At 40.6% G+C, this 17,575-nt stretch overlaps 1 protein-coding gene across 3 annotated transcripts in view; it reads left to right on the top strand.

Moving 5' to 3' along the window:
* Positions 1-2,121: 2,121 nt before the first annotated feature.
* cadm2b (cell adhesion molecule 2b) overlaps positions 2,122-17,575 on the top strand; it is a 157,993-nt gene continuing 142,539 nt past the window's right edge. For 2 of the 3 annotated variants that reach the window (XM_086216502.1, XM_086216504.1), the window contains exons 1-2: positions 2,122-2,524; positions 3,632-3,861. In XM_086216502.1, the coding sequence (XP_086072628.1) occupies positions 3,801-3,861 (61 nt within the window). In that variant the 5' untranslated portion in view covers positions 2,122-2,524; positions 3,632-3,800. Of the gene's footprint in view, positions 2,525-3,584; positions 3,862-17,575 lie in introns of those variants that run through there. The other variant, XM_086216503.1, reaches the window with a different exon arrangement.

A 17,575-nucleotide genomic window follows, 5' to 3' on the forward strand; every position in this document is an offset into this window, starting at 1 on the left:
AGACTCACCGGGTGTCTCAGGATCAGCCGTTGAAAAATCAGACTATAAAATCAACTATAGATGCATCGATGGATTTGGGCTCATCTGATTAAAGTGTTGCTTTTGCTTCAATGAAATGGTGAACGTAAGGATTAAGGGTTAAGATGCTGGTAGGAGTGTTAATTTTGATGTTGTAGGAACACCTAAGTAAGATGTTTATTAAATTAATATGAGACAAAAACTGTTTTGTAATCTAACAAGTTATTGGATTTCTCCTCTGGCTGTATCTGCACATTTTGGCTTTAATTTCAAAAGCACAGACTGCTAGGATCATATCCCAAAGATAAATGCAAAGTAAAACATGGTCCTTTGCATCTCAGGCTCGTGTCAGCACCCTGTGCTTTTCTGCTGAACTCACACAATGAATATATTCTCATTGTTTCATGAGAGGAATCTGCTCTCAAAGATCTAATGAAATGACGAGGAATTGACCTTCAGGACTCGTGGGATGGATTCTTTACCATCATCCACAAGGTAATGGGCTTTAAGTTCTGCTCTGAATTATAAATCAGTTATATGGTGAATGTATGTCACACAAGACTGCTTAGTTCATCTGGTTTTACAGTTCAGAAGGCAACAATGGATCCAAAGGGAATAGAGACTTGCATGGCTCCAAGTTAAAAGGCTGAAACACAGCATCAACATACAAAATGAGAGAGAGCCCAAGGCTTAGTTAAAGCTCCCTTTTCAACCCTTCCTGATTAAAAGATGTAACGGATTAGAACCTGTAGAAAAAAAATACTGCATTAATTTCTTCTTTTGCAATGAAAATCAGTGATCCCTCTGATTGATTGTTTGGATAATGACTGGCAAAGATTCACACAACATTTGAATATATTCCCTCTGAGAGAAAAAACAATGATTTAAAGCCTGAGATTATTTTTTAGCTCTAAAAGATTTTTCTCAGGTGGTACAGGCAGGTCAGCAGTTTGATTTGAAGTGGGAGTGGCATGGAAGGCCAGCGGGCAAAATTGAACCAAATTCAGCCAGTGGCATGTTAAACCATGTGTAAAATCCTTGCGATGGTCTTAGAAAATGATTCCTGACGCTCACACACGTGCACACACACACACACACACACACATGTGCACACACGCGCGCACACACACACACACGCACACACACACACACACACACACACACACACACACCTCTGTCTTAAGGGATGGTCACACTCATTTATGTGCACCACTCATAGGAGCCTTTGAAGGAAGAGGGATGTCCAAGAGCCCATTAACCTCGCCTGGGCACTGATTCCTGACATCCACCGAGTGTTCACAATCTCCTTTCCACACAGCACAAGCAGGTCTCTTTTTTGGGGGTTGATTTTATTTCCAAGAGAGTTAATAATAAATGTCAATAGAGCAGTGACACATTTTGAGCTGTCTAGTGTTGACTGCAGGTTTGTTTGTTTGCTCATGAAGCTGTTAAGCCTCAGGGGTGGCTGTTCAAGATTGTCCAAAATTGTTCACTGAACTCTGCTTGCTACAGGCATATTTGATTAATTAAATCACTAGTGATTTTTGCTGGCACGCACGTGCCCGCACACACACAGACACACACAATAACAATTGAGAGAAACAATGACTTCCTTTTAGAGCCATCCAATGCTGTAATGGAACCTAGAATTTTCTGGCAGAAATGGGGGACTTGAGATAAAAAATACAAGACTTGACACTAATGTGACTGACATTCTTTAAAGATTAGATCATGACCAATATACATGATTTGACACTTAGAATTGAGAGATTTAACTTCTTTAAAATACAATGTTTGCATTTCACTAAATACTGACAAGTTGTCATGACCTCGTCTGGGCTGTGTCCATTTTTAATTAAGGAAATAACTTCTTGTTCCTCGGTTTCTATCCTGTTTCTAGTCACTTTCTGTTTTATTTTGAAAGCACTTCCTCTTCCCAGCACTTGCTGTCTTTATCTGTTTCCCGCCTTTTTTGAGTCACACACCTGTGTCTCATCCGCTCATTGGACCTGGCCAATCAATGCCCTCTTCCTTTTGTCTTTCAACCAATCAGCTCCCTCCCTGCCCTCTTGTCCTCCCATCTGTTTCCGGTTGGGTCATTGGTTGAGTTTGTGTTTCAGTTTGGTCAACCTGACTGTAAACCTGTGTGTTGTTCACCCCTTCTGGTTTTGCTGCTCTGGAATCTACTTTGTGTATTTTTTTTTTTAATTTGTTTTGCTGCGTCAATTTCCTTCTCCATTTTTGTTGTCTGCATTTGGATCCACCTGCCTCCAAACCACCAACCTTGACAGAATTTTTGCTTTGCATTCAAAATGTGGCGGTTTTTTTTTTAAATTTCTATTCAGACCAGAAGACTCCCAGTGTGCAGAAAGAAAAATTAAGCAAAGAAAATTGAAAAAATTGGTTCAAAATATGTTATTGATGAGTCTGGTTGAAGGCAAGGACTGCACCTCAAACATGAGCCACATCCACCTTTACTCTCCATCACAAGAAGGCCGCCAAGAAGGTGAGTTGGTCAAATGTGAGTGAGAAAGCTGTCGATAAGATTAAGTTGCCCTATGTTAGGTTCGGCTAAGAATCCAAAAGATTTATTAAGAGGACAAAACTGCAAATTTAGACTTCAATTTGGGAAATAGTCTGACTTGACTTGTTTGGTTGTAACCACAGTAACTAGGGACTTGCTTATGACCTGGTGGGACCTATTCCCACCTCTATTTCCTGCCCTTAATATTACCACAGCCAAAAATGTCATGTGTTTGGAATGGTTTAGAATGGGCCAAGAAATAATTCATTAAGTCTGGCAGCAAATTCAGTCGGCGGGCAACCAGGTGGTGTGTTTTTTTTTTTTTTTTTTTTAAATGCGTTAATGTCCCCTTGGTGGACTGACCAGAACTGTCTCCAGTCTGGTCAGGAACATCTAAAGAGCTTGGTGATTGGTTCCGGTGAAGACTGAGGTGTTAAACGTGTTCCTGTGACAAAGCAGATCATTTTAACATTGCATTAAAGAAAATAGAACAAGTGTAAGCGGACTCCACTTGGTCAGATTCCCTCCAAACGCAACACGTTTGTTAGGATGACATTTACGTGTTGAATATAAGTCAAAGCGCCAGTGGTTACAGGAAGCCAGCCTGATGTAACTAACAAAACAACAAAAACTCTTGTCTTTACTTGATTGCGCTTATCAGACTGGTCCTTTTATGCAAAATCCAAACGTTATGTGTGTTGGGGGGGGGGGGTACTCATTGCTGCTTGCTGCTTTAATTAGGACGCCAGCACAAACATGTCAGGGGCTGAAATCTGGGATTTATTTTTTTTTGGTGTTCTGACTGGCCCTACCGATCACCAATTCCCTGCAGAAATGCTCCTTTTGAAAACACTTCTTCTTCTCAGCTGAGATGAAAGAAGGTAACCCTTGTGTTACCTGGTGTAATTGTTTTGACAGTTTACCAGAGACGGAACTATTTCTAGGTGTTCTCCATTGGTGAAGCGTCTTCATTAGTCTTAAAGCGTGGGCGGGACTCTTGCTCTCTGCAGCGAGTCAAAGAGAGGCAATAAAGGGAGGCAGGATCTGCACTTTACCGACGAGCATCTGTGCTGTCCTGCTTCACTACAGTGATTACTGCCCCCGGATCTGCGAAAATACACAGGCAGAGTTCATCAATGTAACTCCGACCTGTCCAAAACTGTCACCTGGATAAGTCCACCCCCGACGAGAGGAGCCAGAAAGCGAGACAAGCGCTGTTGGAGTGTCGCCGTAGAATTGTGAAGGAAAAGAGAAGAATATGATTGTCAAGCAGCACTTGGTCTTCATCCTCTACAGCCTCTGTACGAGCGTCTTTAAAGGTGAGTGCTGGATGTTGCTATATAGACGGGCGTGGTGTGCGGGGGGTGGGTGGTGGGGGGTGCGATGTTGGCTGCATTAAAGATCATATGTGACACGTGAGCGCAGGTATTGAATGCAAAGCGGGTTGATTTTCTCTTTCAAAGGATGTGTGTGTGTGTGTGTGTGTGTGTGCGCGCAGCAGTTTTGCTCGGTGCGCAGCTGTCGACTGTGCTGGAATGCCTGGAAGTTGAATTGTGCGGCGTAATGAAAAGCAGAATGCGGCTACACAAGTTTTTGTGGGGTGATAACTTGGATGCTGCCCTCTCTTTGGTCTTACCTGACACATCAAACTGCAGATGACTCGCCCGCAGTCACCCTCTGTTAGCCTTCATCCTGTTACGTCCCCCTGAAGCTGACACAGGGATGCACTTAAGGTTACAGCAGGCTCTTGTGTCATTGAGACTATTAAATCTGGTCTCCATGTGGCCGTTAATTGTGTTAAATCGCTGATTTATTAGAAAAAAAAGAACTCTTTTGGATGTCCGCATCTGAGTTGAGTTTTTGCCACCAGCGCGGCCACTTTGCGCACTAAGAGGAGGCTGTGTGTGTGTACGCGCGCGTGCGTGTGCGCGCACTCGTGTGTGTGAGAGAGAGAGAGGAAAGGAGGACGCATCCTCCACCATCACTGACAACACCGTGGTCACTCATTCAGCGTGAGGCTGCTGAGATCAGGTAAAGGTGCGAGTGTGTGTCTGTGCAGCCTGGTCTCGTCATGATAACTCTCTCAACTCCCCACAGACCGTCCCGCTCTTGGACTTGCTTGCGCAGCCACCGCCCTGTGCGCGACTAGTGCGCAGATACCTACAGCTCACAGGGCTAGAGGGGCTACAGGGGCTATCAGTGGGTGTCATGTAAGGAAGTCGAAAGTACATTATGATCACTGATCCAAATGTAACAACACGCCATCAGGATCGGTGTATTTCTATTTTACCCCTTTAAAAGTTGTGATGATGTGCCCTGCAGGCGCAAAATGTGTTGCAGGGTCCTGCCCCAAACTCTGAAGTTTTCTATTTCAATCTTTGATTTTTTTTTTTTTGTCCAAAATAAAAGTCAGAAGAAAAGTTAAACTCTCTCCTGTAGCTTTGACTCAGTTCTAAGGTGCCTTAATGTTGCTGCAAGGATTTAAGCTCATAAACTGATGTCCTTGATGATGGTGCTTTGGACACTCTGCTGTCTGCAATTATCATCCTTACACATTTATTTCATTCTAATGAGCTGTCAGATTTGTCACATCAGTAAGAGCTTGATGTCACATCCACTTCCTGCTGTGAACCCTCATGTTTGTTTTTTGTCATCTTCCGTGTTGGAGATGTTCAGGTTGTAAGTTATATAAACCCATTAGCGACAAACTGTGTTGTTGTGTAACTTTCTGATTCAGTTCTTTGGAAATTGACCTTTTTTTAAATTAGTTTCAACCAGAGCCTTTAACATTAATCCCAAACACACAGTGTAAAATAGAATTTTCAGAAACATGAATGCTATTTTTCATCTGGTATTTCTTGCGTAGGATTTTGAAGAGATTTCAGCTGTTATTTATGTTGTGACATGAATGAGGATATGGAAGCGTTTGAGTGGAAGGTTTCTGTTTAGTGGTGGACCTTGAATGCATCAAAAAGGGGAACATTTCCAGTTTGCAGCACATTACCATATGGCAATGGTTCACTGTCCAGATGACCTGAGCATAGTCAAGTCTCTGCAGGATGATCTGAGAAGCTGTAATGATGTATTAAATGTATACATTATATGTATCTAAATAAGTACATGTAAAACATATAAGCTGAAATATAAAATGCCTTTTATCAATCCATTTTGATAAAAGTTGAAAAATGTCAGGTTTTTAGATTATTCACCCCTATTACACTGATTAGTGATTAAGTTGCTCTCAACTAAGGGGACAGCATGGTTCAGAAGGTAGAGAGGCTGTCTGCTAATGGGATGGTTACTGGTTCATGACTAAGTTCTCCCCCAGGGAAGATGTTGTAGTGTCCTTGAGGAAGACACTGAACCCCCATTGCTTCTGATGAGCTGGTTGGCACCTTGCATACCAGCCTTTGCTGTGTGTGTATGTGTAAAGCGCCACAAAATTCAAGATGGCTCCTTATAGCTGTCCGTATATCAGACAGGGTTGCATCCTAGCTACTATTTGGCTGGATCATACTTTTCTTTTTATAGAGCTGCCAGTATTCACATTATTCATTAATGGGTTGACAATTAATAGAGAGCGTGTCTCAGAGTTACATTATCTTGTCCAAAAGCTCCTCAGATTAAGGATGCACCAACTGGATGCTGATGCTATCATAAATAACTGACAGTTTGGCTGATTGTCTGTTATGATTTGTCACTACATGGATGAATTGAATGGAAGTTGCTGCTGCAGGACAATGGAGCAGAGCTAACTGAACACTACCAACCCAACAATTCCATCTGTTGCGATGTCTAATGACATCAGTCTTCCAAGGGCTTTTCAGCTCCGTGAGGGACTGCAACGTTTTTGTCTTTACAGAGACGTGAATAAATGAAAACATCAGACGTGTTCCAGTTGGAAAGAGCAGTCAGAGTAATGAGGTGGCAGCCTGGCTGTTTAAATCTTTGTGTTTATGGTGTTGTAATGCTGAACTCACTTGCTGCATGTGGAGTTCATGATTATGAAATGTGAGCTGAAAGGTTGTGATTGTTTTAGTTTATGTACAACTGAGCGCTATTGTAAAGGTATGACAGAATTCTACAGCTGCAATTTGCACCAAGAGGCAAGAATTCACTCAACTAAATCTCAAACTCTTCGGGTGGAATTTACCTCTCCACATGAGCGACTCTGACCACCTTACTGGACTAATTAATAGTGAAGTTTAGTGATTTTGATGGCTGCTGTTCTGCTATAACCTAAGCCACCACAGTAGTCAACAATTCCTCCAACCCATACAGCTATATGAGCTGTATATTCAAATGAGCGCGGTTTTGATGGAAATGGGAAGCCAGCATTCACCGCTGGCATTACAAAATCAACAGCTGTCTCCTGCTGCAGCTCTACAGCATCCACTCCCCATCAGCCACTGTACAGTATCCAAATATCTCATCAAAACTGCTGCAAAACAGCAGTAACCACCAGCTTTTCCACTCACAAGCCTACAACACAAGTCAACACTCTGTAGCCATAATATCTGTAGCCAAGCACTGCAGTCGCTTATGTATTATACCATCCACCACTCCCTCCATTTTCTTCCCTTAATCAGAATTTTCATGACTTCCTCCTTTTCTGTGGTTATAATTACTACAGCCACTAGGTGGTATCAGTCCCTTATCCATGAATGAAGATCAGTTTCACCACTCATACATACAATTGCATAGTATTGGTGTGGCAGATATCAAAATGTAGGTACAGTATAAGAACTGAAGATGGGAGTAAGTGAAACGTCATGCACTGCCTTTTAGGCCATAACTAATATGTCACGTTCTAATAATTTTGGATCTATTAGTTGCTTTGTTCAGTAATTCAGTGTAACCTGCTCATTATTTTTCTTTTTTAAATATTTGCAATGAAATCAGTGAATTTCTCCAAGTAATCAATCCGGTCTGGAGTGAATGCATCCTTCTCAGAAGCTTCATAATGCTGCCCTGAGGACCTTGATGAGTTTTTACACAGATCATTTATGATACTGAACAACTTTTGGACTTTAAGTCCATTTTCTTTTTCTTTTTTGCTGAAATGCCTCGCTTACCGCTGTTTTGCCTTCGACCAATCAGATGTGTTACAGGAAGCTTAAGTGGGAGTAATGAGTCATGGGTAATAGTTTGGTTACTAATTTGTGTGTTTTTACAAGCAAAAAATAGAGAGATGGTAATAAGATACATATGCTTGACTTTTTTTTTTTTTTAAATTGAAGTGAGGGAAGTAGTCTGAGCAGCAGCTGTTTGGGGCACATTTACAAAGAGTGCCCTGCTTTGCAATGTTAACGAGTCTAAATGGATGTGGATGTGCATCATCTACCAAGAGCCTCTTTTTAGACTGTTAATTATCTGTAAACACGTTTCTGTGAATTCAGGCTCACTGTCAGGTGACATAATTAAAAAAAAATGTAGTGAATGCATCACCTTCTCAGCATAGGTAATAAAGTGCATACAACTGCTGTGTGATCGCAGTTCAATGGACAGTTAAATTGCAGTGCGGTGCAACACACTGCAGGGATATTGAAGGCAAGATCTCCGCAGCGCTACTCATGCACCATAATGCTGAGATCCACTTCAAGCCGAATGACCATATTATTTGTAGTTTGCATTGCTGAACTCAAATCTGTTGCTGCAGCCCAAAGTGTTTCAGTGCCTAAATATTTCATAAGCTGTCCTCATGGAGCAGCATAATTATTATGTAGAAATCAAAATGAGCTTGATTGCCTTAAATTAATATTTTGATATAAATGAATGTCCCCTTACATTCAAACCATTGCCAAATGAGTTCTCACTATGCTCATTAAGCTCATCATTACAAAGTCAATTTCTGCATTTCACACCTGGATGGAGTTTGTCTCTGGCTGAGCTGGCTACTCGTAGTTAGCCCTCTGCTAACCTGAATGTGGATAAATAACAATCACACTGCTCGTCTACACCTTCCAAATGTTTGCAGACTAAATTGACTAAATTCTGATTGTGAACAGTCATTCAGCGATTATGACGCCCCCCCCCCCCAAAAAAAAGAAATGCATTTGTTTTAAATCCATAGCAGAAATGGCAGATTACAGCAGATGTAATTTTTCACATTATAGCCTTAATATTAAAAAAAAAAATTGAACTAATGATGTCACCTCATTCACACGTTCATCATCATCATCTCTCCTCTTCATTTAAATTATCCCTCAGTTTTCTACACCTGTTCAGGTTGTATATCAATTGTCTCGTCTCTGGAGTCGGAGGTGCTGTCTCCATATGGCCTCAAATGTGCACAAACTTAGGGCTCTCCTCACCAGAGTCATTGCAACAGATTTCAACAAAGGTAGCTCATGCAGGCACCTGACAAACCTGTCACAGCTAGTGACTGTGGTGGGGAGGATAGTAATGCTAAATAGCCATATGGTGCAGCTATACTTAGCCTCTTTGGAGAGCTGTGGGCTGGTTTTGTCAGAAATATACCTTTTTTTTTTTTTTTTTTTTTTTTTTTTTTACAATCTGCATGTTTCTTTGTCTGGCACAAATTGTCTGATTTGGTCTGACATTCTTTCTACTCAAGTGTTTCATCACTTCCCGTCTTTCTTACAGAGACCAAAAAATCTTCAGATTCCACCAAGGGGTTTGAGCGCTGAGCCTTTTTATAATTTCTTATCTCGTCAAACACTTTGGCGAGTACAACTTGCAGGTCACATTTGAGCGTTGCTGTGTGTGTTTGACCGTAACGTGCGGGTGCAGTAATGAGGGCACAGCACAAGTGCTTTTTTTTTTTTTTTTTTCTAAATCTTTAATCTGGTATCAAAACCACAGTCATCAAAACTACTGACAACGAGACAAGGAGGTTGGGGATGAATAATTCTTTCCCAACGTAAATGAAAAACGTCCTCTCTAATTAGGGAGGGAATTGAGGCGAGTAATAAAAATGCAAAGAAATCTTGTAAAGGATTTGATATTTCATTTAAATCTCCTCCAAATAGATTTACCTATCAACAAAGAATGTAAAGCCTGCCGTCTATTAGCTGTGAGGTGCAGAACAGGAAATGATTTGATTTGATATTAACGTACATAAATAAAACATCAAAACATCATGGAGGACCTCTTGAAACTTGTTTCATCGATGGCATTTCAGAAAACATAGTGTGGTATGTTCAGGAGTGGCATTTGCTAATGATATTCATACCATTACAGTTTATGCGACGTTTTGTTTTGTTTTTGTCTGGGGATTATACTATGATACTTGAGGAGTTTCTACACACACACAAAAAAAAAAAACAATCGTGTTACACACAATAATAGAATACATATGAATGTGGAGAGTATATCATGTATAGTAAATGACTTGCACTATTCAGTGTTTTCATTTGCACCTCCAGTGAATGAATATAGCTATTAACACATTTTCTGGTCTGCATTCACATTATGACACGATATCAGCTTTCACATACCAAACAAAAGAATATGGTATTGTGTACATAACAAAATGAAGCGACATAATTCTAGAGGATCAGGACTCAAGTTATTACTTGTTTTGTTTTGTTTTTTTACTTTCAAGGATGTACTACTACAGGACAGACTTTGCAGAAAGCTATTTCAACCGTTAAAATAGTTCAGCATCATTCTCAACTTTTGCACAGTGTAGTTGAGTGTGAATAACTTTCCTACTAGCGCAGTCAATTTTTCATTTTGACTGTACTATGACGATTGATGCCCCGCTTCATAGTTCTTTATGTGAAAATGGAGTTCTGTTTCAGCTTGGATCTTGGTGTATTGGAAATCTCTTGAAATGAATACATATTGGACGCCGAGTGAAAGTGAACCCCAAAATGTCACATATTGTGAGTAGCAGGGAGCCTGTGAGATATATGCATGGGCGCATCTCCTGTGGGTTGGAATAATCAGGCAGCAGGAATAAGCTGGCTGAGCTGAAGGCAAGGTATGGCAGAGGACGGCGGTTTACATTCAAGGATACCTGTTCCTCACCACTGAGGGTTCGCTTATCCCTGCAGAATATCTCCAAGCTGCCAACGGCTGGCTGTGGTACTGTGTACTACTGCAAATGAATAATCCAGTAAAAGGGACAAATGTACTCCAAAAGAGCCGTCGCTGCTGTGCTTGCTTTCTGTTGACAGATATACATCTGTAGGGATAAGCCTCAAGCCAGAGGCAAATGTGCTCAGACAAGTGGGGAACAGGCTTAAAGATTAGCTGCTTACTGCCCAAACTATGGCGTGTGCTGTCAGTCTCCCTCTGCTACGCTCTTTTTCATAGCACTTTTACATGCCATGCCCCATCTGAGTGGGTAAAGGCTTAGCAATGACATTGACTGACTGTAAGGGCAACTATTTTGACCTTTTTTTTTTTTTTTTTTTTTTTTTTTGAATGAAAGAAGTAAAGAGATTTTTTTTTCTACTTGTTTAAGAAACCTGTCTGAAGATTCTTATAACTGTAATGCCAAAAATTGGTCATGCTGAAAAGTTGTTAAAGCAGTGCTACATCAATCTCAAGCTCCTGCAGAGGAACCTGTGTTCCACATAGTCACAGAGGAAATCCACCCTAGAACAGGATCCACATGTGTTCACATGATTCAAGACGCCTGATATCCTCTTGTTAAACATGAACAGCTCAATGCTGAAACTAAACCACACAATGAGTCTCTCATCAAGTGTAGAATTACAACTGCATGACAATGACCTCATATTTGGCATGTGGTTTGGAAAATGGATGCTTATTGTTAGAATAGAAGGTTGTAATGTTGGTACGCTTGCTCATTTTCTGCAACTTCTTGCGTAGGCCTTGGGGATGGGAATTGATAAGATTTTTACGATTTCAATTCTGCTTAACAACTCGGTTCTTTATTTATTCTCATCAATTCTCATTTGGAAAAAAGAGAACAAACGGGTCAATAAGCATAAACTTTGTTTGGAAGTAACATGACTTTACAAACCCAATAGTGAAGTGGCGCTAACATGATGGGCAGTGTTGGTTAGTTACACGGCGTTAAACTTTATCGCATGCTGTTAGTGCAAATGGTTCTGCATCGTGGTAGTATTTCCCCCTTTGATGAAGTATCCACTTTGCAAGTATTGCAAGGTCCCCTGTTGTCATCCTTTCTCATGAAATGTAACGTAACTTTTGAGCATTTGTGCCACTCGAGTGCCATGTTTCCTGCTGGCTGCAGTGGTGAATGACATCACCACGCACCTTGTGTAGCTTGCGTAAGAAACACAAGGTGCGGGGTGATGTCATTCGCGCTCACTGGAATCGATAAGGGAATCGTTTGTAAAATTGGCAGATGAATCCAAGGAACTAAAACACTGAGGACCGATTCCTATCCGTAGTAGGCCTGTCACAAACTTGGCTGGACAATAAATTGTCCCAGAAATAACTGATAAATGATATTGTTGTCAATTTAAGACCCCTATAACACTTCAGTAACGATAATATGATAGCATAATTAGGCAGTGATATTAGTCGTTGGTTGCCATTGGAAACAAGTTAATTTACTCTTTCAAATTCTGGCTGGAACTGTGCTGTCAGTGCACATAACCAGTTAATATTCAAAATGACAACATGGACCTTCCTGGTTGCATGGAAAGAAGCTGGTGTTCAGGTCTTGCAAGCGAATGATCAACTTTTTTTGTTTTGCCATGTGTGGTGTGAGTAAGGTCCTGCTGAGTGTTGGGTCAGTGAACATCAATCATAACATATAAAGTCATAGCCTTTAACCTGCACAGCCGAAAAATCTAAAAAGTTGGGAGGAATTATCCACCAATGATGACAGGCCTTTATACTGTTTGATAAGCCTGTTCATTGGATACTTCTTCAGTAAACCATGGCTCCACCACATGCAAAAACACAAAAAAACAAAACCTAATGGAGTGGAGCTAATAAATCCAGGCTTCCAGCAGTTCTTTCTTCAAAAGAATTTAAATACAATATAGTGTTTCCCCCAACATCATCTATTTGGTGTGTCTGCTGTGGTGAATTAGCAGCAGCTTCACGTATATTGTGCTCGTTGTTATACACCAAGCTGAAATTTAAACTCCTGCACTCTGTGTCATTTGAGGTTTCTAAATAACAAAGATTAATTTTCTATTACCACTGCAAATGTATGGGTGGATTATTGCAGCCATGATTCATTCATTGTGTCTGCAACACAACACGCTGTTTTCATCAAACTTCTATAAGAAATGGAAAATAAAATTAATGACTCTTTCAGATAGTTGTGAAGCTGAGGAGAATGAGAGCTTGAGGAATACTTCACTGAGCCATACCGTCTCATTTTAATATTTCATATACATGTATTTTCAAACTCTTTAATATTAAACCTTTTTACTCCATTTGCTAAAAACATAAATGACACCAAGGTGTTTTTGTACTCTGGTTAGAAGAATATGTAGTTAACTGTTAAGGTCATCAGCGCAAAACGGGTCAATGAACATTTAATAGGAAAAATCTGAACTGGATGGATGTGTAGAAGAAAAAAGGAAAGCTGAGTCAAGCTGCATTCAAATAGAATGAAAATGAATCTTATTGTTGGAGTGCCATGATATCATGGGATACCGAGTGCACCATTTTTCTTTTTTTAGGATACATTACAAATCATGATTCATTTTAAGCCTGCAATGTTTCATATTTTATTTCTGATAGATTTGGCAAATAAGCAGCTAACCAGCAATACTGTGATACACACAAAAACGATTGTGAGGCTGAGGTGTTCATGTAGTGACACTGGTTTAGTTGGAAAGGCAGAAAGCATCAAGCTGTGTGAGGTTTATGGTCAAGTCAGTTTTATTTATATAGCACCAAATCACAACAAAAGTTATCTCATGACACTTTACAAGTAGAGCAGGTCTAGTACCACACTCCTCCAATGAATTTACACCCGGCAATTCTCCATGAGCAAGCACATCCTGCAACAGCAGCGACGAAAACCTTCCTTTTAACAGGCAGGAATGTCGAGCAGATCCAGGCTCAATGGGGATGGCCTTCTGCTTTGACCGGTTGGGGGGAAAGAGAGCAGTAGAGCGGGGCAGAGACAAAGACAGATAATGGAGGAAGGCAGATATTCAGAAGAAAAGACAGGGACAGAGCTAAAGAGAGAGAGAAAGGGAAGAGAGTGATGGAAAGACGGGGACGTGAGCAGGTGGTGCTAAAGGTGGCAGCATGAGCCTCCTCAGGTCTGTAGCCTCCTCCAGCAGCGCCTGGGATCTGGGATGAGGGGAGCCTGAAGGCTCCAGAGAAGAAGATGAGTAACACATGAGTATGATTTATGTATAACACATATAGGAGGACAGAGAGGAGGAGAGAGAAGCCCAGTGCACCATGGGAGATCCCCTGGCAGTCTAAGCCTGTAGCAGCATATCTAAGGCATTCCCCACATTTCAGTGGGGTGCCTGAAATGAAGCCTCTGCTTGATTTTATGCCATTTGCAGTGCTGACCTTTGCCGATCTCTCTTGGCCCTCATGACTGTTGAAGTGGGCTTTGTGCCTGACTATGGATGAGCCTGTGGATCTCATTTAGCCTTTGAGATGATCTCCCCTTTTGCTCTTGCTGCAGTCGCGATGAACGAAGTCAATGTTTTCCGTCAGAAATGACAGACATCATTCACTGACCCACTGGGCATGTTACTGAGTCTTATTTTCACACTGGAGGATGCATTACCACCTCATGTTATGTCATCCTTGTTTTTCTGTTGTCTGTTCGTGACCTTTTTTGATTGATGTCACACAAGTAAAATACAGAAAAGTTGTTTTCAGTCTAAATGTAACAATCCATTTAGACCATTAAAAAACTGTCCTTGGAAACCTGTGGCATTTTTGTAAATAACCTCCAAAAAACCTGGGGCTTTTTTCAAGAACGAAATTATCAGTGTTCAGTAAAACCTTTTTATTTCTCATCATTTGTAGCACAAAGAAAGATAAAATTAAAACAAAACTAAATAAGCCCAGACCTTTGGCTTTAATGCGACATGACTTTGTTTTTTCAAATAATCATTTTTTTTTAATCGTAGAATGACCTGACACATTCAACTTGGAAAAGAGAAGCATGCAAAGGTTGCCTTGGGTCTTGAAGGTAGAAGAACCCATATATCGCATTAGTCTGAAAATCAGATGGTATTAAGAACAGAATATTGAGCATTAAATATTTAGACGCTCATTAAGTAGGTGCTATAGATGTTATTTGTTTTGACTGTTGCGTGTCTGGGGGGTTTCCAAAAAGAATGACTGACTATCTGAGGTGTAAACCAAACACCTGGCAGCCGGACCAGAAGTGACTGAAGGGGTGCCAATGTGCAGTTCCTGGCTGAAGTGAGATTTTGATGCCACGGGCGCAGTCGCACAACATGCACATGTTATTACACACATTTGTGTAATAATTCTGACTCTACTACCTTGGGGTTTTCTCCCATGCAAAAGAAGAAAAAAATAAACGAAAGATACACAAAATGAACGGAAATTTAAAAAAAAATACGATAACCATCTGAATACTTGAACTGTTGTGTAATTTGCCATCCTGGAAATTTTTTACCCATCTCTGGCCCTTGGGTCAGACGATGACCTCATAATAAGGCTAATAAGTTGTTACACATGTATAGTAAAACAGATTATTCAAAAATGTTCAGATTCATGACCTCAGGTATTCAAAATTTTTAAAAAAGGAAAATAGAGAAAATATGGAAAATGAAATTTTTGTTTCAGCAGCTTTTTCATATTAAAAAGTCAGTTAGATATCCATCCATTTTCGACCACTTTATCCTGTTAAGGGTCGCGGGGGGGCTGGAGCCTATCCCAGCAGCCTTCGGGAGAGAGGCGGGGTTCACCCTGGATGGGTCACCAATCCATCGCAGGGCCAACACATAGAGACAGACAACCATTCACACTCACAGCCACACCTTTGGTCAATTTAGAGTCTTTGTCTTTGGACTGTGGGAGGAAGCGGGAGCACCCGGAGAGAACCCACGCAGGCACAGGGAGAACATGGCGACTCCACACAGAAAGATCCTGTGCTGGAGCTGTAGATCGATCCTGGAACCTTCCTGCTGTGAGGAGTCTGTGCTAACCACTGCACCACAGTGCAGCCATGCCACAATTTGATATTATGTATCATATGCTGAGTTTTGGTGTTGTGGCATGAATGGATGTTCTGTTGACAGTTAATTTCTTCTAATTTCTGTTTCAGTTTATCTTCATATGATTAAATTATTTTCAGAGTTAGAAAATTAGATTCTGTTATCATTTTGAGCAGAATCTTGTTTTCTTTTAACAGTACTGCCTCAGACCAATTTAGAATGTAAACAATAGAAATACTGTTGGTGCATTTTGAGTTACTGTCCTCGTTCTACACTGAAGTGTTTTAAATGTGTTTTTTTTTTATGCATCAACGGGGATCGCATCAGTCGCGCACACTTGATAGGATTGTGGATGGCTTTGCTGTGCTCATAATGCCCCTTCAGTCAGGCTGGACCTTTGAGCTGTAGATAAAGGAGACTCTGTTGCTCTGTCTTTGGAACTTTGATAGCTTGATGAAAGAAGTAATGCATTTTTCAAAGACTGCTTAGCGGGACACCTTGCAAATGTAATAATTAATTTAAGGGTAATGTTTTACATTTTGTGGTCATGGGATTTTATGTATTAAACATAGGATCAAAACTAACCCTGCAAGCAACAGACCATTTACTTCTGAGGAAATCTTGTAAACCATTCATATTCTCAGTGCGCAGAATACTCTCAGGGTCATGAAGAGCTGTAGATGATATCCAAGCCTATATTTTACAGAATGCAGGCAGATGCCAGTGGAAGGCCACCTGACCACCACAGAGGCCATCGTCGGCAAACAGAGAATAACGTTCACGTCCCCATGCAATTTCAGTCAATTGCGAGGAAAGCTACTTGGAAAACATGACCGGTGAATGAACACGCACTTTCAAATTTAACAAAGATGAGGCAAAGTAAAAATATATTAAGTGACTTTTTGCCTTGGAGCGTCCTAAAAAAAAAATGACCAGACATCCAACCTGTTTAGTTTTTTTTTTTTTTTTTTTGTGTATTTACGCTTTTGCAGCAAGCAGGTTTGACAGTTTTACTGAGAGAACTTGCTCTGAGTTATTTGGTCATTAACGATGCACATGTTGTCAAGTTCACTGCAACATCAGCAAGTGAGTATTTTCATAAAATGACACTGACTTGTCAGTTTATTAAATAGACCTACATAAAACTATAATAGTAAAAATACAACAGCCCTGAAATAAACCACTCGGAAGGATTATGATGTTTGTTTGAGGGAGGTGACCGACTACTGAAGTTATCATTTTGGAACTTTTTTGTGTAACTCCACCCCACAAAAAAGTGTAATGTGAATTCAGAAGCATTTACGGGTCTGAAGAGTGATGGTCACAATGAGGCTAAACAAGCATACCAGCGAACAAAAAGTAAAAAAAATCGTGGTGACGTTCAAGTCATTCGTCTGCTGCTGCATAATGTGTCACATGATGTCAGTAGGACTGAATAAAGTTGGAGCCGGCAGTTGAAATGATTTCATACTGCCAATATTGAGAGTTGGCTGTCGTTTTTATTTAAATCAGTGCACAATTAAACCAAAATCCTGATATTTTCCTCAACCGAACCAATTGTTATTTAACTGAAACCTACCAAGATGGTGCTAAAATTGTGTTGTGTCAGAGGGGTGGAGCTGGATGTGGAGGACTTGTTGAAAATATGTCTGTTTTGCACCAGCAAGATTCACGATATTTATGATGAATTATGTTTGTCCTTTTTACATGTCATCTCAAAACAAATTAAAGATGAATAAACAACCTTTAAAAAAACAAAACATGAAAAAAAAACTACTCTTTACTCAGGGGTCAGGAGGATAAATTGAGGATCCTCATAGCCTGAGGAAACAGTCTGCTGGCAGCCTATGGAGCACATGTATGCCAGACACATGCAACAAATCACCCTGTATTTCTTTTAATTTGCATCTGGAGGAATGTAGACAGCATCACACGGGGGAATTAT

The sequence above is a fragment of the Aulostomus chinensis genome, chromosome 10, assembly GCF_037954235.1.
Source record: "Aulostomus chinensis isolate RoL2024-O1b breed Wild chromosome 10, RoL_Achi_v1.0, whole genome shotgun sequence".
Lineage (NCBI taxonomy): Eukaryota > Metazoa > Chordata > Actinopteri > Syngnathiformes > Aulostomidae > Aulostomus > Aulostomus chinensis.